The 23,474-nt window shown below is 42.9% G+C and overlaps 1 protein-coding gene across 15 annotated transcripts in view; it reads left to right on the top strand.

Annotated features, from left to right (window-relative positions):
* Magi2 (membrane associated guanylate kinase, WW and PDZ domain containing 2) overlaps window positions 1–23,474 on the top strand; it is a 1,487,762-nt gene that overhangs the window by 1,322,228 nt on the left and 142,060 nt on the right. For 8 of the 15 annotated variants that reach the window (NM_053621.2, XM_087655503.1, XM_087655500.1 and 5 more), the window contains 3 exon segments: window positions 5,310–5,499; window positions 14,459–14,500; window positions 20,256–20,347. In NM_053621.2, the coding sequence (NP_446073.2) occupies window positions 5,310–5,499; window positions 14,459–14,500; window positions 20,256–20,347 (324 nt within the window). 15 annotated transcript variants of the gene reach the window in all.

Raw genomic sequence — 23,474 nt, 5'->3', positions numbered from 1 at the left:
CAAAGTACTGTACAATAAGCCTTATCAGTGAGTGCTATGAGTCATGTCTACCAGGACAATGTCTATGTGCACGGTCACCCTTACCTGCCAGTTTTCTTCTACTGTCCCCTCAGTGCAAGAATGACTCATCCTACACTTCTATAATTATCCCCACTACGAAATAGACATCAACATTCTCAGGATGATGTCACAAAAATACTTTATAAATCTCTTGTTTTTTTCCTATCACGAATACTATACTGTCGTGTGGTCACATTAAACTTTCAGAATTAATGCACACTATTAGGGCTGGAGGGCATATCCTACAAATTACATTGGTTTCCAAATATTTGTTTTCATTTTTATTTAAATTCTAATGTCTATAGAAAGAAATATATGTGCTTCTATGCACATGTATTCTAGCTCTATATAGATAACTAACATATCCTGAGTATATATTTCTATGTGCTATTGTCTATAATATACACAGTAAACATGACAATCACTTAGAGTAGTGTTTCTAAGACTTTTCAGATACTGGTGACCTCTACTGTCACCTAACCTCCCTGGTCCTCCTTCCAGTCTAAAGATGCTGAAACTTTCTGCCAACAAAGGAAATTAGTGACTTTCAATAATGATCTTACAAAACAGGATTAGCTAAGTGGGCTTAGCGGTCAGAGACAGTCACCACTTGCCCTAAGGTTGAAACTATAAAGTTGTGTTAGCGCTTATAACAAAGCTCCCAAGATAATAACTAACCTATAGAGAGGAAAGTCTTATTTGGGTTTCTCTTTTGACGGACCCTGTCTATGACTGACTGGCCCTGATGCCAGCAGTGCCTCATGGCAAAAAAGCTTTCTTCATCACAAGCCAGGGAGCAAAAGAGAAAAAGGAAGGACTAGGGCCTTACGGTCCTCTTAAAGAATACACTCCGGGCATGTGCCGTCTCCCAAGCCTCACCACTTCCCAGGCGTGCTGGTCCAGGGGCTAAGGCTTTAATACATGGACGTTCGACATGCCAGTATGAGCTGCCTACGTCTCCTAAGCCCAGCTGGTTTTCTGGATTTCTTTTTCCTGTGACTTAGAATCTGCTACCCTTATAGAACGTCTAAATCCTCTAGCTGGACAGATACAGTGGCCAAGCAGGGCATGCACAAAGTAGGTCCCCCTCACTTACAACTCTGCTCAGCTGGTCTACAGAATACATCAGAGGGAAAGCAGGGTGACTTGAACATCGTCAATCACGCAGTGATGTGTGCAATTTTGAAAGAGGTCTCTTAAATGCATGACATGGAATGCGGCTCAGCTTCTAAATAGTTCCATTCCCCAGCTCAAACCTGGGGCTCTGTGGTTATATACATCTTTATCTGATATAACCGGGAACCTTGCAGCCTCATCATAGTGTGACAATTATGCAATCTAGCGATTTCCTTACATGTACTACAGTCACAGAAATTATGTCATTTGGCATAATTACAGCATTTGCCTTCATTATAGTAATTACGCCCATAGTCAATAATTCCCAAAAAGGCTTTATAGAACCCAACGTACAATTAATCCCGAACCCGTGCATCTCTACAAGAGCTAAGGCCTGGACCTCCAGATGGCAGGCTGAGTAAATATGCAGGCCCTTTGATTTAATGTCCTCCACGTATCTGCACAAAACTCCAGGACCGAGATCCAGAAGAGGCCTAGTCAGTTAGAATGTAGACTCTTAAGCACACTTCCTGGGTTCAAGTGTTGGTCCTTCTCTTTGTTAGTTTATGACCAGAGAGTAGCCGCTTAAGACCTCTGCGTCCCAAAGGCCATATCTGTAAAATGGAAGTCATGCTAACACCCTCTTGTCTGCTGCAGTGGGGATTCTGAGCTAATCCGTGTAAAGTGCTCACAACAGTGTTTCAACAGGTCGAGCTCAAGCACATAAACATCTATCACTGTAGGAAGCAGATGCCAGTGCACAAACCCTTAGCACGTAAATCACCCCATGAAATGAATACAATGTGCTAAATTGTTAATTGAAACAAATATCCCATACCCACAGCGTCCGGGTTCAGACACCGGTCTTCTAAGTAAGACTAATGACATACTTAGTGAGGAAACTTCCTAATTGAGACCTGGCCCCTGCCCTGGTCTCAGCCAAGTAACGCCCAGGGACTTAACAAGTAAGATGCTACTCATAATGAGTTCGCATTGTCTTCATGTGGCAGGACCTAGGTGTGTGTCTCAAAGAACCAAACCCAGTGCCTTCATTGACCACCCCACCTAACACAGTACAGGAGTTAAGTTTACACTTGTTAGGTTGTGTTTACCCAGCTCCCAAAGGGAAGAAAACAAATTGTAGAAATATCATTTTGTTGGGGCAAAGCCTGTCTCTTTCCTAAGCTCTCTACTCACTTTATATCCCAAAAATCAGAAACGGGGGATAAAATAATTACCACAACACTGAGCTTCTCTGTTTTACTGTTTGATGTCTGGATATAAACTATATTTTTTCTCTAGCCACTCATAGTTCAAAGGTTATGCTATGAACCATAGCATCAGGAATTCATTCACTCATTAACAACTCATTACTTCAAAGAGAGCAAAGTTTCTCCCACACATAGAAAATAGCTTCATTTCCATTGTCAATCTCGGGAGATGTTTACAAATCAACCTAGTTATGGTCACTGCTGAGATAAGAGCATCCCAATAGGCCTCTTGTAAGATAAATGTTAAGCAAATATGATAAACTGAATTACCCAAGGCCAGGAAAGCAATGGGTACAATAAGTAACATGGCCCTGAGCAATGGGACAATGAATTCAAGGTATTTATGGAATCTAGAAACCAAGGTCTCTCAGGAAGTAAGTCAACAGAACTAACCTTCCAGTTGAGCTCAGCACAGGGCTTCTCTAAACCAAGAAAAAGGTTTATCAATAGCCTCCCAGATTGGGAACGTAAGAAAGCCTAATTTGAGGGAGAAGGCTAAGAACTACATGGGGGTGAGGACTAGATGTCTACTTTTCCCCAGACAGGGATCTTGTACTTGACAGTTTTTAAAGCACCCCTGACGGAGTGACTGGGGTTTTGATGAATGTCATTGCAAGAAGTTATGGATGCTTCACCAGGCATGACCTGGACTTTTGACTAATCACCCAACCTCTGGGCTATAGAAATTATATAATTTGTCAATCTGCCACAGAGACTTTCCTCTAAAATGCCCAGAGTATTATTTGTTCTGTTAGCTTTATGATGTTTTTTTAGAAATACCAATATTTTACCAGAAGCATAGTTCCTTCAGTGGCTATATATGAGTAATATGAACACCAGAAAAACGCATGTGGATATTAGAAAACCCCACAGCAAAAAATGAAGGGGGGTGCATTTCCTGAAGTCCTATATTGACAAGTGGGATGTTAACCCATCTTAGACCATAGTTCTAATGTGTTTACTTTTTAGCTTTTATCATCTGAAGATTAAGAATCGGAACTGAGAAAGTCACAGCTAAAATGTACCCAGGTGGCACCCGAAAGCAGTCAAATTGATCACTTTTAAAAGCTATGCCTTCAAACACAATTTTAACCTGGTACAGCATAGCAAAGTCACCATATCAGATGAAAAGAAAACTGCCCTCCTATATAAATGTTTCTATTGTTTGAAATACACATTTAAGGGACTTTACTAAGTAGAAGTAAAAGCCCCAGTGAGCATAAAATTAGCTTTGATTTTCATGATACTTATAAGATTTGTCCCCAAAGTCTTATAGCTTAAACCAAATACCCCTGTTAGAAGTATAAGTTGGTTCTGACCAAGATCTGTTGCTGGACTTCAGGCAAGCCAATTACCTGTCTGTGCTTCTAGAGGTTATATTTAATGTGAGGCAACTGAACTCATCCTTGCTAGCTATAAAAAACATCTGGATGAAAGCTTGGGCAGGATCCCATACAGAAAACGATTTAAATCCAGTCTCGCTGAATTAAAAGTCAATAACCTACGTGCCTCCAAGTTTGCTGTGTTTAGTTTCAACTTGAACCCCTACCACAGTTCCAGACGGGGGGGGGGGGGGGGGGGGGGGAGGGGGGCGGGGGCAGAGCAATCATTGCTGTCACCCACAGCATGTCTAGAGAGGACAGGTGTCTGTGGTCACTCCCACCCTTCAGAGTATTGGTAACTGGCAAGTAGGGATGGGGGTTGGAATTCTGACTAAAATATAGCCAGTGTCAAAGCAAGAGCAAGAAAATGAAGTAGGAAGCAGAAAGCTATATAGACATATCCGTTTATATAGCTTTAATTATGAGTTCATTAACTCTCTAAGAATGCTCTCTGAATACCTACTACAGAAGGGTCTTTTATCGACAGCTAGGACAGCTAGGTGTGGTAAGTGTTGGTGGGTGCAGGGGTAACGTTGAGTAGCAGCACCCAAATGCTTAGACCGAGTCTTCTAGGAAAGGAGGTGTTTATCTGCATCTGGCATCCAGGTAACACGAGGGAGAGGATGTAGACAGAAGGAGAAATATGGAGGCTCTGCAAAGCCTCAGAGGCAGGGAAGAGTGCAGGGGAGCCAGGGAAGGACTTGAGTAAAGCAAGCAGAACTCACGTCCTCGTGGGGAATGACGTTGATCCTGAGAACCGTACTGACCCTGCACAGGCAAGCTCTGGGGCAAGAGGCTATGACCATCCCGCCCCTCACACACGGCCTGCTCTTTAAAGGCAGAAAGATAAGAATCAAGTTTAAAGGAAGGGCTACTGGTCAAACAAAGTGAGGCCAGCAGCAGCCACAGCCTTCATGCTAAAAGGCTGCTGTTAGCTCCAGCTTCATGTATGTTCGGACGGAGTCGTGCATGGCCAATTAGGTAGCGGAGATATTTTAGGGGAGACCTTACAACACCCACGGTGTGTGAGACTTCCTAGAAGACGGCAGTTCGTTGGTGCCAGACGGTCGGTCACATACAGACTTTAGGGGAAGCAATGGAGCGTTCCGCTGCAGGGGGAAAGGGAAGGAATGTTCTAAGAGACGGTTGGCACGTACACAGAGGTTAAAAGAGCATGCGCAGACCACTTCGACTTTTGTTTTAGGGAAGTATATGAAATTGGGAGCATCTTACATTAAGACAAGTATTGCCCTCCTTCTGAACATATGCACGTAAGTGACCTTGGGATACGTGCTATATTTTATAAGGAAAAAAAAAGTCAGAGAAATGGAGAGTTTACCAAAGAATCCTAGCTAATACCCGGCAAGGTTACATAAGCTCGTATCCAACCCCAGGCACTCTCTTTACTTAAGCAGTCTGTGTTACATTCCCACATAGAAACAGAGGTTCGTCACGTTCTCTGGTCTCCTTTTCTTTTCAGATGGTGGACCGGTGGGAGAACCAAGGCAGCCCTCAAACAAGTTTATCTGCTCCGGCCGTCCCACAGAGCCTGCCCTTCCCACCTGCCCTTCATAGGAGCTCCTTTCCTGACTCAACAGAGGCCTTTGACCCACGGAAGCCTGACCCGTATGAGCTCTACGAGAAATCGAGAGCCATTTATGAAAGTAGGCGTAAGTGACAGCCACGTAAAGCAGGGGCCCATTGACAGTGGCCAACACCAGTCTGGGGGGTGCCTGGGGGCTGAATGATCTGGCATGAGCTTTCACCTTAAACGGCTCAAAGGTATCTCCAGAGTAAGACACCTGCTCTGCATTTGTCCTTCAAGCCCGGCTTCTCTTTTGTGTAATTGCACTTTAAGTGGGAATACTTTTATTTTTATGAGGTACAGCGTGAATGTTTCCGTACATGTACGTATCGTGGAATGATCGAATCAGGATAATTAGCGTATCCAAGAAAGGGAATCTATAATAGGAACATTTAAAATCCTTTTACCTACGTTTAAATATATATATTACGATCAGCTGCAGTCACATTGATGTGTGACAGAACTCCTTGCCTTCCTATCTAACCAGTCTCTGTACTCATTGATTTTTAAGAGCTGGGGCTTCCTTTGCGTTTGCCCCTACACCCCTGACAAAATGAGGATGGAGTGGGGTTGCTAGTTTGGTTCAAGTCACCAAATAAAATAGAGCAACGATTGGAACTTCTAATCCATTCAACCCGACCTCGAATCTAAAGCTTAAATTTTATTGTCTTAGAGCCTTGAAGGCAGTCATTGGAGAAGTCCAGGCCTTGAGTAAAATAAAATTACAGGCAAGTCTTTCCAACTCAGAGGCATGAATCAATTCGTCCCCAAAGCAAGGGAAAGCAGGAGCCAATCATCGCAGCCTGAATCTTCTGCTGCCTTTAATGCGCCTTGCCTGCGCATGCGCCTGGCTCCCTATCTGAAGACCTTTGGAATTATTTTGGCTTTTAATATCAAATGCATCTTCATTATGTCCCTTCCTCTCCTCTATGGAAACTAAGTGTATAAAGCATGACGCTGAATAATAAGAACCTAAGAGAAACCGCAGAGGAATCAAGCATATTTAAAAGGCCTTGGTCCCTGCTGCTTCCTTCATAGTCCGCTGGTTTCCTTCGCTTCCACCCACCACCAGGGGCTCCAACTTCATCACAGTGTCCCGTGCACACAGTGTCCCGTGCACGCAGCCCTGGCTGGTCTCAGGGGATCCTGAAGCCCGCTTGCTCCTTTGATGAGTTCAGGGGCTGAGAATTATGCACCCAGCTGGGCGAGGGAAAAGCAAACATTACATCTTTCCCCGACCCTCCGTAACAGTTCATGGAAGTAATTTTGGTGGTTAGGACTACAGGCCACTGAGAAATCGTTTTCCTCAGAATGAATATGCATGCACTTTTAAATAATCAGTTACATCCAACTTACAGGGTTTCCTTCTGCCCTCTCTGGATAAATGTCTCAACGATCTTTAGACGGTTGTGTTCTTGGGGCAACTACTACAGTAAAGTCAGAGCAATTCGGGCAGTTAGAACTGAATGACGAAGGGCAGGAACTTGGGGTACTGGTGCTCATGAAATTGGGAGGGGAAAAGTGCAAAGTTATCCACCCAGCCCTTACTATGTTCCTACCTCAATAGTCGAGCATTTATTGAATCTTTACTTTGCTGTCAGCACTGTGGCAAGACACCAGAAATGATCAGTATGCGCTAGCAAATTTAATGGGGAAAGAAACAAAAGGCGTAGATGAGTGGAGGAAGGCACAGTGGACGCCCCTGCTTTCATGGATAAAACACTTCTATCGCAGGACTAAGGGATCATCGTCCCCACATCCTGGGCTTGCTTAATTGCACTCAGGGGCTGTGAGGAGTTGCTTGCTCCTGGTTTTGTGCCTTTGTTGGTCATTTGCTTCTGTCCTTGTGCAGTTTCCAGAGCAACGCAAAGCGGGATGATTCGGGGCAGAGGCCCCATTTGGATTGTTTCCAGCATCTTCTGTCTGAGAGTGCCTTAGACAGGAATTGAATGTGACCCTTATTCAACCCTAAAGCAATAAGGATTTCTGTAAGAAGCATCAGCCATTCCATTTCTGTTCGCCGCCTTTCTCCTCCTCCCCTGTAGCATCCTGGATCTGAGCAAAGCAGACGCCTCAACCACCGGCATCTTCCTTTGCCAGCCCCCCAGGGAGCTTTGTATCTCTCAGCAGCAGCAGCAGCAGCAGCAGCAGCAGCAGCAGCAGCAGCAGCAGCAGCAGCAGCAAGAACAACAGTCCCTCCCACAGAGCCTGAGCCCACAGCAGTGCTAAGCCCACCCACCTCTGTGTCCATCAACCCTCTAAGGTTTCAAGGTCACAGGCAGTGTTTTCAGGTCATGCCCCTTGGGAAGCTCATTTCCTCCCCTCCTGGGCTTCTCTTCCTCCTGGTTACTTCATAACACTCAATAAGGTGTGAATGAAACCCAGAAACCACGTGAAGGTAAGAAAAACTCTGTCCCTGAAGGCAGGGGGAGCCTTGTGAGCACAGGCTTGTATACTCACCACACAAGCAGGCAGCCTTTGGTCCTCTCTACCCTGCTCACTTCCGAATACAAAAACGTTTCACTCTCACATTTTTTAGAGGAATGCATTTTTTGGTTTATTTAGACAGTCTCACAAAATTGCCCAAGCTAACTTTAAACTGGCAGCCTCCCCCCTCAGCTTCCCAAACAGTTGTACTGCATCGATGCTATGAAGTAGTAACTAATAATTGGAAAGCCCAGCCTAAGCCTCACCTTCACACAGGACTTTCAACGCAATGATCAGGAAGCACGTCAGGCCCAAATAAAAGTCCAGACTTAACAATTTCTCATTGCAAAACCCCTCTGCACATTCCTTTGAATCGCTTCAAGTTTAGATCCACCGTTGCTTCTGCCCGGAAGATTCTTCCCGAGAGAAAACACAATTGGTGAGAGAGGGGGGGAAAGTACAGACTAGAATCCTACTCTGATCAGGAGAACCCTTTGAAGTTTTCCCTGGTTTGGTACAGATCCTGGTATCCTCCCTTACAACCCTGCCAAGGACATACCAAGATTTTCACTTTCACACTTGGACTGGGTCACAGCCCCCAAACAGAAAGACGCTCCTCCGCCTACAATCCTGAGCTCTGCAGAGCTCTAGAAGGTTTGGGGTCTGTACGTTTGTATTTGGATGCAAGTCACCGCTCCCCCTGCAAATGACGGGAATTTATCAAAGGATGTAAATGCTGCCGAGCCTCATTTGTCTCCTAATTAGATTAAGTTGACAGTTTAATGTACGTGCACAGGACATCTTAATAAAGACGTGTTCCTTGGGGGAAACTGTGATTTTAAACAAAGGCGGCCATAGGCTAGTAGAACCCCATGAAGCGGAGCCTGACAGGTGGGTAATCTGAGAGGAAGCCAGCACCACCTCCCATCTCCAGGAGATGCTCTAAGATGAGGAGACACCTTTAAAAAGGACAGAAAGGAAGAGCCTTCACCCACAGGCAGGCGCCGCCTTTCATTTGAGAGCGCTGTGCCCAGAGATGGCCCCCAAGGACCCGCATCAATCAGCAAGAATGTACAAAGAATGTGTGTCTAAAACTCTGGTAGGCACTCAAGAGAGAAAATTCACACACACACACACACACACACACACAAATCTAATTAGAAAATTAAGGTGAAACACATAGAGAAACAGTTTCTAAACGAGACTGCCTTGTGGAACACAGTAAATGGTAACATCGGGACTTGAATGTGTGCATTGGTACAGCAAAAATAACTACGAATGCTGGTGGTTTCCCAGCTTCCGTGTACAAGCCCACCTTGGCCCGTGGATAAGCATGCTAGGATGGCCTTTCCGATGAGCCTCATTAAGGCAGGGGCTTTCTTTGCAAGCACAAAAGGAACAACTTAAGTATCCAGTTTGCAAGCACTCCTAACGGTCGGCCATGTCTGAGGTTTCCAACAGGGAGTGAGAAAGTTATTCCAAATAGCCCTTACTGCTTCATCCCTCCCCACATGTTCTGTGTGCATGGTGCTAGCCTTGTTCCAACCCCGGATTTCCCAAGGGAAAATGGTTTTTGATGATAAATATAGTAAGAAATAAGACCGTGTGGGGGTAACCTCATCTGAGAGTTTCCTGGGCTGCCCTGGTCTTGATGGTCCTGTTATGGTTATTAATAGTGTCTCTGTCATTCTCCAGAGGTCAGCCTTATTTGAGTGATGAGTCATATAATTTTCATTTACTGCACGGCCTATTCAAGAACTAGCCTTCCTGACTAAGAAACGAGTATTTCCAACGTACAGATCCTGGCAATAAGTTTTAGCATTAAAACTAAGAAAAATACTTAGTTCCTTAGTGAAGTAATTTATTTAACAAATAAAGTTTTTTGCCTCTACAAGTTTTATCTCTAATCTTAGGATGACTTTTGCGGTGGCTTGTTTCAGTAGTCAAATCTCTGGTGAACGCCATACCCCTGCCCCCTATAACCTAGAAACCATAGATATGTTCAGATCTTAAACATGTCGAACTTAAATAGAGAACCATTGGCGAGGAAGTCTTGCACAGTTAGTATCAGGTCATTCGAGTTCTTAACAACCAGGCTAAATCCAATTCAACACTGCAATAACCCTGCACAGAAAGACACTTAATCTTGCCCATCTCTGCCCGCTAGGAAGGATTGCATCTAGATAACAACAGATGCCAATCACTCGTCCTCCTCCTGGGGTTGGCAAGGCAACCTGAAGAACTTTCCCAGAGAAAGTGAGTGCTGCTCACTTCGGGCTCTTACAACGTAACGCTCCCACTATTCTAAGGAAGCTTGACAGCTGAGGAAAGGAGAGGCCTGTCTTATTACCTCGTTTTTCCTAAGGCCAGGTTTAGTCCAAGAGTTTAGCTTTTCAGTATTAAGTTGTAGGGAGATTTCCTGAACCCACTCCAAAATGCAGCTGAAGCAGAAGAGGGTCTAACCTGGAATAGCGAATGAAAAGCTTCATCCCTTGACACTCTCCCTCACTGCCTGTCCCTTGCTCTGAAGCAGAAGGGACTCACCGCGAAGGTGGTGCCAAACTTGTTCGTCTCTTCGCATTGAACCTTGGTTACTCTAAATAGTCATTTAAGAAGTTCAACCCGTCCACGCTCCTCTGTGATATCACTCAAGAGTATGACCATGGACATGTCAAGGGCCCGTCTCTCTGATGACTCTGAAGGTGGAACATCTTTAAAAGCGGAAGTTCTCTGGAGTCTCTCCAGGAAGAGCTCACAACCATTGACTTTTCTTTCCAGAAATTAGAAACCATAATAAACCACCTGGGTCTCCCTGGCAAAGCAGCCACCAGAGGTGCCCACAGGTCACAGCCTAGTGGAGATGCAAGGGTTTTTTCAGTAGCGCCCCCAAAATGAAATTATAATCTGTAACAGATCAAGGTAGACAAACGTGTCTGCCACACTATGGCTTCTCCCCTTCCCTTTGGTCATTCATTCTTGAGCTGTCCTAGTGCACACACAGCTCATTTTCTTGGCAGACAAGTACTTATATTTCCCAAGGGTAAGTTCCTTCTTTGTTATTAGTCAACAACGGGTGGAGTTTGCAATGCCCCTTATCCTAATCAAAGAGTCATTAGGCAAAATGACGCCACCTACCACAGTACACTCCCAGAGACTCAGGAAAGTGATCTTGGAGTGGCTGCATCACACAAGGCAGTAACTTTCCCCAGCACTCAGAATGAGAGGCCTCAAGCACATGGGAGTCCTTCACTTGAGCTGGCCTGACCCCACCACCCCTTCTCCACAGGATACAATGCTTGATACTGCATCCTGGAAAGGACCGGTGTGTGGAGGGCTCTAATGCAGGCAGGTATTTAAGTAACCATAAGAGTGAACCCAGGGAGCACACTTGCACCTGAACATGGGCCTTACCCCTCGTCCACTGCCTAGACAGTGATGCTGTTCCGCACCCTTAATTAAATTACCTCTCCTATGTGTTCTCTTAAGAACAATCTTATTTTAGTAAACTATTAAAATAAGATGAGATGTTAAAAGTGTTCAGACACTTTTACCTGCAGCTTAACATTGGAATCATAAGACGAGTGAAAATATAGCACATTATAATTTTAATACCCTCAACTGTACTATAAATGCAAATTTTTTCTCTGCCTTTTATCACTGTATTCTTGGAGTGATTTATGTTTATGATTTGACCCATGGGGGGGAAACTGTCTTTTAGTTGGCACTTCTAATATACCACTTTGCCTTTGTAACATTTTGGAAAATGAGATCGATGAGTCCATTAAAGCTGTGTTTGCCACTTTTGATACATAGATCTTGATTAGTTCGGAAATGTGATCTCAAAAATGGTATCTTTAGGAAGCTGTCTAGAAAACTTTGATATATCTTTATATCTATCGGCTTCCTTGTAGACTAAGAAACCACCACGACGTGAGCTGGTGGTAGACACTAAGAGAAACGCGCTACAGCACAGCTTCTCGGATTTGCAAGATTAGATATAATGTCGTGGTTTGTGAATTTATTCTACTCAGTAATTTAGAGCTTGGTGCTTCTGTAGTTAGATGAAGGGTGGAAGAGTAGAAAACAGTGAAAACTAGGACCAAAACGTAGTCCTTATGTGAGAGTTCTTTAGTGTCAAGCGTATGTTAGTGCAGATTCCCTGTGTAACCCAAAATACATTTATGAATAAATGTAAGTACAACAGGGCTTCAGTGAAGGGGAGTGGCAGGTAGGTCCTGGTGAGGTTAGGATAATGTAGAATGTCAGGTTTACACTAATGGCAGTATCTAGAAGGTGGTAATTTTCCATCCCTGACATTCTGTCTTCCTGACGACAGGACATTTCTCATTTAAAATCCTAGACTGCCCCAGTAAATACGAAGGCTCTTTAGAAAGAGAGATCCTACCAGAAAACGAATTTGTCTTTACACAAATGATCCCTGTGCCCCGCTGGACCAGACTAACCCACTACACAAAAGAACTGGACTCCAGACTGAAACACCCAAATTAAGTCCTATTGTAGCACTTTTTGTCTGTAAAACATCTGTGTTTATGGTGCTCCATAAAATACAACTCTATTATAAAGTCATGGTAGCCTAACACTGACATGTTCTGTGCTCCATTCTCCTCAGCCTTCTTGAATAGTCTTAAGTTGCCCTTCTATAAATTTTAATAAAAGTAATCATTTATGTGATTATATAACATAGTGATATAATTATTTACATGACTATGATAATAACATTCTAAAGTGTATTCCAACTTAAAACTGACTTACATATTAAGTATAAGGGGGAGGATTTTTTTTTTTGCAAGAATATTTTCAACAATGTGTCTTCTGGCCTAGAAGGATTTAGTGGTAACTTTTAGTTAATTTTTGGCAATGTGGAAGTTCATCATAGTTCTTGCTTTCTTGCCTTCGTGCTCCTGCTCTGTCCTCTCCCCCCTTCCCTCTCTCTCCTGATTCCCCTGCCCCTCCCCTCTCTCTCCATATGTTCTTGGCCAGCCTCTACTCCTCTTCTCTCTCTCTCTCTCTCTCTCTCTCTCTCTCTCTCTCTCTCTCTCTCTCTCCTTTCTCTCCCTCCCTCCCTCCCTTTCTCTACTACCCTCTCAACTCCCCTCCCCATGCCCTGTATAAACTCTATTCTATACTATAATAAAAAAGTTCATCGTGAAGGCAGTAATACCCTGCCACTCCCAGATGAATCTCAGATCATCCTAACATAGTCCTTATTAGGCTGGGTGTTTATTGGCAAAAGGTTTATGTACATGTGTCTCTTGCATGACTCAGATTAAACCTGATCACATGGTTTAGGAATATGTCTATGGGAAGAGCCTTAGAGGAAGGTGACAAATACTTGAAGATTGTAGGAAAGAAATTATACCAACGTGGACAGGAGCAGTAGCACATACACCTGAACTCAGCACCAGAGAGGATGAAGCAGAAAGATCCTGCTTGAGGTCAGCCTGGGCTACTTAGTGTTCCCTGTCTGCAAGAAGGAAGGAAAGAAGGAAGGCAAAAGGGGAGCAAAGAGAGGGGACAACAGAAGAGCGTAGGGGCGCTGTGTTTCCACCGTAAATAGTGAAGAGAGAGCACGTTATTAGATAGCGAGTCTTAATCATATGCAAGTTAAAAACAACAACAAAACATTTTCATCAAATTTTCATTTTCCTAAAAATGATGCTGAAGAGTTACCTGGGACAAAATACAGAATGAGTTCCATGAGTCTCTCGGCACCATGGGCATATCTTAGCATCTGCACAATGAGTGGCTTTGAAAAGACACAGCCAGGAGACCCCGTGTGTTTCCCCACAGGGAGTGCGATAGCTTTGAGAAGCAGATGAAAACTCAAGGGACAGGTTAGCAGTGTCATCTTCTATACAGTCTGTATTTCCTTAGCACGTCTGTGAGGGCACAGGGAGGGCCTGCACGCACCCATCCTTACCCCACGAGAGCAGCTGGTCTCCAAGTACTCCCAGTACAGAGAACGGAAATCTCCAGGGCCTTAGAATTCTAAATGTGAGACATTCCTACATGGAAGAGGTTTTTCATGTCTTTGATGCTAAGGAGTCTGTGTTAGATATGTTGTGGGTCAAGTCATAATTCTCATGCAGATTCGCTAGAACGAACAAGCTTAACTGAATTGCTTGGGCATAATTTCAGCTATCCAAATTATTAGGAATCTCAAAATATTTGGACTGGTATTAAAACAGTGTGATCATTGATTTTTATCTTAGTGTTTTATGAAAAAGTATTATAATAAGGTTTTAAAGGACTCTTGCTGCATAGATCTGGGGTTCTGAATTGACATACTTCCAAAGTAGTCTTATATTGAACATAACGATTTAATATCATTTGGAAAAGGTACTTTTCTGTACTCATAAAAGAATCTATATTTTTTATTTACATGTATGTGAAATACACTAACATACTTGACACACAGGCAGGTAAAACTCCTCACCAACCTCCACTGACTTTAGAAACAAGTGATCAAAAAGTGTAAACTTGAGCACAAGATTTGGGTTGGGGGAGTTTGTAGCATCGACAGAACAGAAAATAAAGATGAATTTTAAAAATGCCATAAATGAATCTCAACTTTAATTCCCCATTTTCCCATCCAGAACAAGTGCCACCCAGGACCAGTTTTCGAATGGATTCCTCTGGCAAGTATTGAGAAATCATAGTTCCGTGAACACATGTCTTCCACTCTGTGTAAACCAATCATCCTCCTGAGCAGTACCAACTTTTCACTATGTAATGTCCACTATGACAATTAATTCACCTACATGCTCACGTGGGTTCACGACAGAGAGCAAGCCTCATCATTGTGGGTCTGGATGCTTGCAACGAAAGACAAACATTAATGAACAGCCTTCGTTAAAGAGTTACTAAAAGACTGTACTTAGAGCCAACTGTGGAGGGAAACCATCAGACTAGACAGATCTGTGCTGCCCCGTAGAGCAACTGCCAGCCGCTAGAATGCACGTGTAGATGGAGTATCAAGTGTCTGTGATACCCACACTGGATTTCCCAGACTTAGTACAAAAATAAGCCTCGTTAATTGCTTTATATTAAGATGGTATCTGGATAATTGTTAAAATATATTATTAAAATTTATATCTGTTAAAAAATTTTTAAGTGGCTGCTTGGCAATATTAAATAACTCCTACAATTTATGTTTTATTTAAATTGAACCTTGCTAAGCCAGATAAATGGAAATAAGGTAGAATGTCTCAGGAGAGGAAAGTTAAATATTCCCTCCCCCCCAAAAAAAAATCTTATTAAAGAATTTGCTAATATAGATTGAAATTATTTCCAGCTTAATTAAATACCTATATCAACTTGGTTTTTGAAATAATTCTAGTTACAAAACATACTTTGACACTATTTTAAATTAAGGCACAATATTATAGCTTCTAGTTTAAGAACTTAAGAAATACCTTAATACTTGGACTTAGGTGTTTTTTCCTAACTTGTCCCTTCCAAAAATACATCCTCGTTTATGACGTAAGCCATAATATATAACGTTTGTAGATACGAAGGAGGAAAAAGAAGAATTAGACTTCCCTTTCCTCCCATTACTAATGAGCGCCGCTGAACATCTGGTCAGACTGCTAGGTCTCTGGGTCCTGCACACTCAGAGCGCGTTGACAGCCCTGTTTCTTAGTAAGAGCTCTGCTGCACATCTGTGGGCCTCACACACATCCTAGTGCATTGCCATGGTGACAGCTCATTATCCACCTCAGCGTGCAGTAACACCCCTCGGAGAGCATGTGCACTGGAGATCATTCATCCCCTAAGTTTCCCTGTCACTTTTTGACTATGTACAAAACACAGAAGATACTGCTTAGCATCCAAACACTGTCTAAAGTAAGTGTTCAGCCCGGTCTGAAATCTTCAGACTGTGGCTGTTCTTACATCTGACTGAGCTGCTGACTCGAAAATCCTTGTCATGTTTAAAAATATCTCATGCCCAGGGAGAAAATGAGGCCTAGTAATTACGTTTAAAATGGAAATCAGGACTTAATGTGGCCTCAGAAAATATATTTCTTGAAAAAAAAATCTCAATGTTCAAATGTATTTTATTTAGGAGAAGGGTTGCCCAATAACTTGTTATCTTGATATATGTGCAAAATCATACTTTACATCTAAAATATGAAAGATAAAAGTTATTAGTTTGCATACCTGATTCTAATGTGTGACTCAAATTTTCAAGAAAGAACCAATCCAAATATTTTAAATATACACATAAATTATCAAAATATAGAAAATCATGACTATATTCAACATAGCTCTCTAATAAAATTTCTTATATGGTTAGAATAATTTTTTATCAAATTACAAAATGAACCTGGCTAGGGAGGTATCACAGAAACCACATGTGACTTATCTCGTTTAGGGTGTTTCTTTAGAATCTGGGACCATAAGTCAGCAGTGTAGATCAATGAGTATAGAGATCAATCAAATTAAAAAAAAGAAGAAAAAGTCTGTTCAATTCGTTATTAAAATATGTAAGGACCTTAAAGAATGCGATAATCAAGCCAGGCAAGGTAACAGGGCTCCGATCTCAGCACTTGGGAGGCAGAAGCCGGTGGGGATCTCTGTGAGTTCCAGGCCAGCTTGGTTTACAGAGTGAGTTTTGGGTCAGCCAGGGATATACAGAGAAACCCTGAGAGAAAGAGAGGGGGAAGAGGGAGAGAAAGGGAGGGGAGGGGAAAGGGCTTCTATTATGCCCACAGCCTGTAGGGCAGCTATCTTATCAAAGAAATAAAGGGGGGAAGGTGAAGAGGAGAAATTCCTTTGAAACCAAATGTATCAGCTACTTATCTAGTAATGTTTGATTCCAGTGATCAAGTCAATTAATTCTTCTTTAACTGGGTCAGTATCTAGTGTGTCTGAGACTCCAAACCTGAGGATATATTTCACGATGCCCTTCAATCCCTCATTCCTTTCTCCGTCCTCCTAGATCTCTTTCAAAACAACAACAGTTTTCTCAATGGGGAAAAAAAAGAATAAATAACGGCTCTTGAACCAAACGTGTCAGCAAGGCACAGCTCTTTTGTTTTAATTAACACATAAAAGGGATTCAACTACCAAAATACAACAGACATGTTTACAACAGCATCGAATGTGCCAAATTAATCCACTGAAAGTGCCCCTCTCAAAGACATGCTTTTCAAAGGCGTGAGGTGTCCTGGAACCTTAACACAAACAGGAACCAGTTTTTAAAAAAATCTGCTGTCCTTTGTTATGAGAGAAACGGTCCTGATACCATTTAACGCTTCTTTGAGACACTGTCAGTGTGTCACTGTGTCCCTGTCTTGTGACTTGACCTCACAGGGATGCACCTGTGTCTGTGGCCCAGGGGCTGGGATTTACACCAGCACACCTGGCTTTGTTCACTGTGGTCTGAATGGGAGCTTTTCTAAGACTGGTGTGAGCCCTGGGTAAACTAGAGCTCGTGCATTCCCTCTCGCTCGCTCGCTTGCCTCAAAGGTCATACAGAATCCCGTCAAGAGATGAATATCACAAAGCGCTTTGTTTCTTAATGCCTGTGTGAGCTGGGACCTCTCTTCTAAGAAAGATGGAGCGCCAGCCATGGCTGATCCATGGAACACCAATGTCCACAAACCTTCCATCTCCTTTCAGTCCATCCCTCTACCCCGGCTGTCTCCTCAGGCAACATTCAAAGAGCTGAGAGAAAAGAGGAAAATAAAAACCAGCACAAAACAAAAACAAGGAAGCAGAGGAGAGGAGGGGATGTGGGCATGGTTGAGGAGCACCCTAGGTGACTCGGGACTCGTTAGGTATCTGCTGAGCTCCCAAGGGCACAGTTTCCCTCCAGACAAGATGGGATGATGAACTGCGTGGTGAGGGGGAACTCTTTGCCCTGTGACCTCCTCACTTCCATTAATAAGGGGAAAGGTAAAACATGAAGACCAGCCACAGTGAGGTACGAAAACCATCAACCCTTCCCCAAAGCCAGCAAAGCAAGGAGGGAAGGGATAGAGCATCCAATCCTAAGATTCCTAAAGTCATAGTTTGTAAGGCGAACTCAAAAAGGAGGAAGAACAAAGCAGAAGAAACATTATCTCTCTAGAAGCTGTCATCCAAAACAAAACAAACAAGACGCTCAAGACACTCTATCCTTTAAACTGCTTTCCAGCTATTTGTGTCTCTGAAGTTTCTAGGCCCTGCAGCCTCTATGTTCAAAACTAACAAGGAAATTAATGAATCTCATCTGTTGGCCCACGGCTCTGACGACCCTCTCTGGCTCTCTCTTATTTGGGTGCCACCATGTTCTTCATGCCAGCCTAGAATGAGAGGTGAACGTGAAACAGTTGAAGACAGGGAAGATCGGAGCAATAATCTCTCTCTCTCTCTCTCTCTCTCTCTCTCTCTCTCTCTCTCACACACACACACACACACACACACACACACACACACACACACACACACACACACACACACACACCGGGACTGGAAGGATGGTTTAGATAAGAGCACTCCGCTGCCCCAGGGGACCTGAGCTTTACCTACCCTGGGTGGCTCACAATATAACTCGATCTCTGGGGGATGCAATGCCATGTTGGGTCCCCTACAGGCAACAGTGTGTTAATACATCTGTACATGCACAAATTAGCTTTCCGTAACTCCAAGTCATAGGTTTATAATTGTCAAGGAAAGGGTGATCAGAAAGTAAAAGGAAGCTGACTGTCTTGACTTTACATCTCTGGTTTTTTTTTTTTTTTCAGAATTAAATAAACCAGAAAAATCTAGAATTATTTTTCCACTTAAAAAAATTAATCCATTCACTAAGAAAAGTTCTTATATCCTGCAATAGTACTCTCCAACCCTTTTACCTCACACATCTCAAAATGCCATTGCTAGGATTGTCATAAGAAAATTGGCATTTTCTTATAGGGGAAATCGCTTAACAGATAAGCTAGAGCGTCCAGCAAAACCCTCTTGGTGTTCCTCAGGCAGTTTGCACAGGTACCAGTGTCACTGAAGGAACAATTTCCCACTGGTAGGTGAACCAGTCATGCTCAGAATTGGGGAAAGTTCTGTCTCTTCAAATACAGAAGCACCATTCCCTTATTTTTGCATTTCCTTTGTTTCTATGATTGAGAGCGTCCCAAGTTTAAAGTGACCTAGAGAGGGGATTAATGTGCATAGCTAATGGAGGTTGGACTGTGCTGAACTGTTATCTGTCCTCTTCCCCCCGTGTACTTCTCTGACCCTTGGGAAAGCTACTGCTACGGTTTTATAGGATTGTCCTACCTGCCTCCAGGTGCCCCAAGGCTTATTGAGTTTTAAAACCATCGTGCCTTATATTGAGCAAAGTTTTTGCCATTTCTTTACCACATAATTCTAACTAACAACTGAACCCTTCGAACTTTTCCCATCGTTAAATACGAATATCGCACAGTTTTTAAAGGACAACGAGTAGGTATGGAAGTCTGAGGTAGTTAGTCTTCTTTGATGGTGTTAGTGGAATGTGAAAGATCTTGGTTATATGTATGTTTGGGCATAAAAGACACAAATGCTTGTGAGTCTTGGATGGTCTCTTAAGACCAGTTCAGGTCTCTTAAGGGAGTACCGGACAATTACCATTTGTCACTGAAAATGACTCAGATGGTTGGGCACAAAGCCCAGCCTGGAATGAGTGTCCCTCATCTAAGTTATTTTCAAGATGTTAATGAAATCAATAGTCCACAATGGCTTCCATATTCTAAAATATCTGGGGAGGGGGGAGCAGGTGCTTCTTGGGCCTAGACAGATTTCTACCCGAATCTTATAAAAAGACTAAAGGAACCTACCAAAAATTTACTTAAACCCCAATGAAGTAAAGTTTAAAGTATATTTTCTAATTTTTGCAATTTTAAAAGATACAACTTCTATTAGACATTATGACCAACACACACACACGACAGAAGCCAACACTGGATGCATCAAATTGTAAACAGACGGTAGTAGCTTACTAGGCAGTACTTAAATAGACACTTGCAGGTTTTGCCATCTGCTCTCTCACTCATTTTCTGAGGTAATCAGAGCAAACATCCTCAAAGTCATAGGGAGGCAGGTGAACTTCTTAAAGGCAATCCAAAAGTTCTCTGAAAAAATTAAATTCTATCATCAACTTTTTTCTCTCTGAAATTCATGTGTTCTCTCTACCTGTGGAAGACGCCCTAGCAACAACGCTCACAGCTGCTCACTGCCATCCCAGGGACTGCGGATATCAAGAGTGCATACTTCTTTGCCACCATGTTTTTTTCTCTCTTCTGTGCTTTTCATTGACTAACAACACTCTCATTAATCACATCCACAAAATTAATTTATCATCGATGTGTTCTGTTTCTCGGGAGGTGGGGAAGAAGCAGTATTCGTTACTCAATGACATTTCCTTTGTGCCAGGTCCAGATTATAAGGAATTGGATGTTCACCTTCGGAGGATGGAGTCTGGATTTGGCTTCAGAATCCTTGGGGGAGACGAGCCCGGACAGCCTGTAAGTTGAATCCAGTGTATTTCCACATGTGACTGTTTTATGCATAAATAACCAGGAAAGCATCATTCCGTGTGGTGCTGATGCAGAGATGTTTAGAAGACTGCAGTTTGTTTTCTCTTTTCTATTTCCCTTAACAACATCTCACAACACACAAGCATCTCTAAGGCTGTTATCTGACCATTACTTAAGGGGATGATGGTATCTCGGAGAATGGACCTATTCTTGTTGGGTAGCTCAATTATTTAATGGTTCTGGAACATGAGATTCTCTAAGAGGCAGTCATAAAATAAGACAGAAGATGTGGAGGTAGTAGGCGGAAACCACAGAATTATATATGTTTGTGACAAAAAACAATAAAGGCCAGAAAACAGAGGGGTGAACAGACATAAAATCAAGTTCTCTGCTACAAAAGCTAAATCAGACTGAATTAAGGCATTGTGAGAAGAATATGTCCATGAATCAGCAGCAGAAAGGCTACCGAGAATTTGAGAGTAGTTTTAGAATAATCTTAATATTAACATATCCATATAGCCATGTGGATACAGATGTTCAGAACGAAAGCATAAAGTAGCAGTACTCATGGATACCCAAAAAACATTGCGAACCTTTGTGAGTGTACAATATCCTCCCCAAAACGCCCACTCTAGGGATGGATCTTAAATAATGCTCAAGGAAACAAGGACCCACTATGAGTGCATCACATCCTAGCTCATATAAGAGATGGTAAGCATCTGTTTGGTCATCTGCAAGGGTAGTCAGAGCCACCATCCCATAGAATGGCTTTAAGGACTAAAGGTGACATAAGGTAAAATTCTTGGTGCCTGGGTCATAACAACTTCAGAGTAAGTCTCCATGATCATCGGCCTGTCTGCCATCACATTAGTAGATTGCTTCCCAAAAGAAATATAAAATTGACCAGCAGAAATTCCCAAAAGAAAAAAATCAGTCTAACAAAAGAAAGGGACCCATAATAGCTAAAACTGTCCCCTTGTAGATGGCCTTTGTATAGATAGAGTGAGCTCCTTCACTCTGGAGATATTCAAGCGGAGTCATAGAGAGACAATTCATAACAATAGAAAAGTACAGTTACGAAATAGCAACAAAGTACTTTTAGAGTTGGGGGTCACCATAACGTAAGGACATCCCTCTGCCCATTTTGTACACAGGTTCCCAGAGTCCAGCCCTTCTGAACTTGTTCTTGTATTCCTAAATCTTTCCTGTCCTTTAGCAGGTAGGCACCAAGTGTTTATGAGAAGCCTTAGATTACATGGATTTCTGGTTATCTTCATTGCCCTTGTTGAGATTTACTCTTCATTTCAATGACGTAAGGTCTACTCCCAGAGCTGGAGAGAAGGGTCAGTGGTTAAGAGCACTGGCCCAGGACCCACATAGTGGACCACAGCCATCTATAAAGTGGATCTAGGGCCTTCTTCTGTCGTGCAGGTGCACATGCAGCAGAGCACACACATGTTAAATAAAAAGTAAACTTAAGAAAGAACATCAGAGTATTCCTGCTGCAGTTTTCAATTCCGTCACTTCAGCCGGAAAATAGAAACCTAGTTCATGTAAATGCAAGAAAGGCCAAAAAGTGAGCCTCCCAAACCAGAAGACTGCACCTCAGAGAATGACTGTGTCAGTAACAGGGAGTCTACTCCAAGAGAAATCTCTCAGTCTGTCCTTCCTGCTTCTCCCCCTGCTCAGCTCAGCGCCAGCACACAAACCCACTCCCTCAGTTAATTGCTGGTGTGCCGCACAGGCTGAGTCAGGGGAGGTGACGTGTTCATCAACCACAGGTCTCCTGGGGCACATCCAACAGGTCGCTGCCTCCATATTTATGAAATGGTATTGACACCCCGGGGTTGACGCTGAACATGACAACTGGGCTTCCACAAACAATGAACAGCGGGACTCCTGTTCAAGCAAAATGTTCCGGGCATTTTTTTTTCTTTAAAAAGGAGATACTTTTCACAATTAAGTAACAATCGAAATAGAAAGAAATGAAAAATTGCCAGAGAGGAACAAAAATGAGATTCCCTGCTGTGAGTCGAAAAAGCAATAGAAAGGCATCAAAATGGAAAGATCTAGAAAACATCACAGTGCAGTGTGATGTGCAGAGATAAGAAACTTCCAAATTTTATAAAAAAAAAAAAAAAAAAAAAAGACATATCCTTGGCCCTGGAGTCTGATGCACACTTCCAGGGCTGTTTTGAAAGGAAAGGACCTGAAGTGTTTTTGCAGGACTTTGATGCCAGAACAGATCTTCTGGGGTTGTGTTTACTTGTGGCAGGCAGTGCAGGAAGGATCAAAAGAGTTTAAAGGCCAGCAGAGGTGGTTTGTGGTTGGGTTTTTGTCTGGTCCTGCTTTCTTTTTCTCATGATCTTTTCCCCTGGCTTGCTGGTACCTCAGACACTTGAATCTAAATTATTATTTCACATCACACACTGTTTTGTTCTGTGCCCTCAGAGCTTGAGAGAAAGCAGAGTTGCAAAGGTGGTTATTTCTTTGTATCTCGCTTGCTTATTAATTAATTAATTAATTTATTTATTTAGAATTTACTATATGGGCACCGTATTTGCATCATCTCCTCCTCCCCCTTCCCCCTCCCCCTCCTTCCTCCAACCCTTCTCATGCCACGCAGAACTGAGTCCCTCTCTAGTTTATGGCCTCTTTTTCATTACGTATTGTTACATAAAGAGGCACATAAATCCAATCTGCTGAGTCCATTTAGCGTGACTCAAATGTGTATGATTTTAGGGCTGAGCATTTAGTATTAGACAGAGAACGCAACTGAAAAGACCCTGGCCATGGACCTTCATGGGGTCACTGTTTTCTAAGTTTTCCCAGTGAGTTTTTCCTCCCAGGCCAGAATCACAGAGATGAGACAGAATGTTGTTCTGAAAGTGTGGAGAAAAGAAATCTGAAGAGTCTGAGGCAGTGGCGTCTGTGGAAGCCAAAGAGATAGGAATGGCCACGGCTGCATTGGCCGGGCTGGATTTCTGGCCAGCATGGTCAGTGGTCAATAAGACCACTTGATTTCTGGCCAGCATGGTCAGTGGTCAATTAAGACCACAAGAAGATGTGACTTGATACATAGGGAACCTACACCAGCAACTGTCGATATACCCAG

The sequence above is a fragment of the Rattus norvegicus genome, chromosome 4 (genome assembly GCF_021556685.1).
Source record: "Rattus norvegicus strain SHRSP/BbbUtx chromosome 4, alternate assembly SHRSP_T2T, whole genome shotgun sequence".
In the NCBI taxonomy this organism is placed as follows: domain Eukaryota; kingdom Metazoa; phylum Chordata; class Mammalia; order Rodentia; family Muridae; genus Rattus; species Rattus norvegicus.
This window is presented reverse-complemented; position numbering and strand designations above follow the sequence as displayed.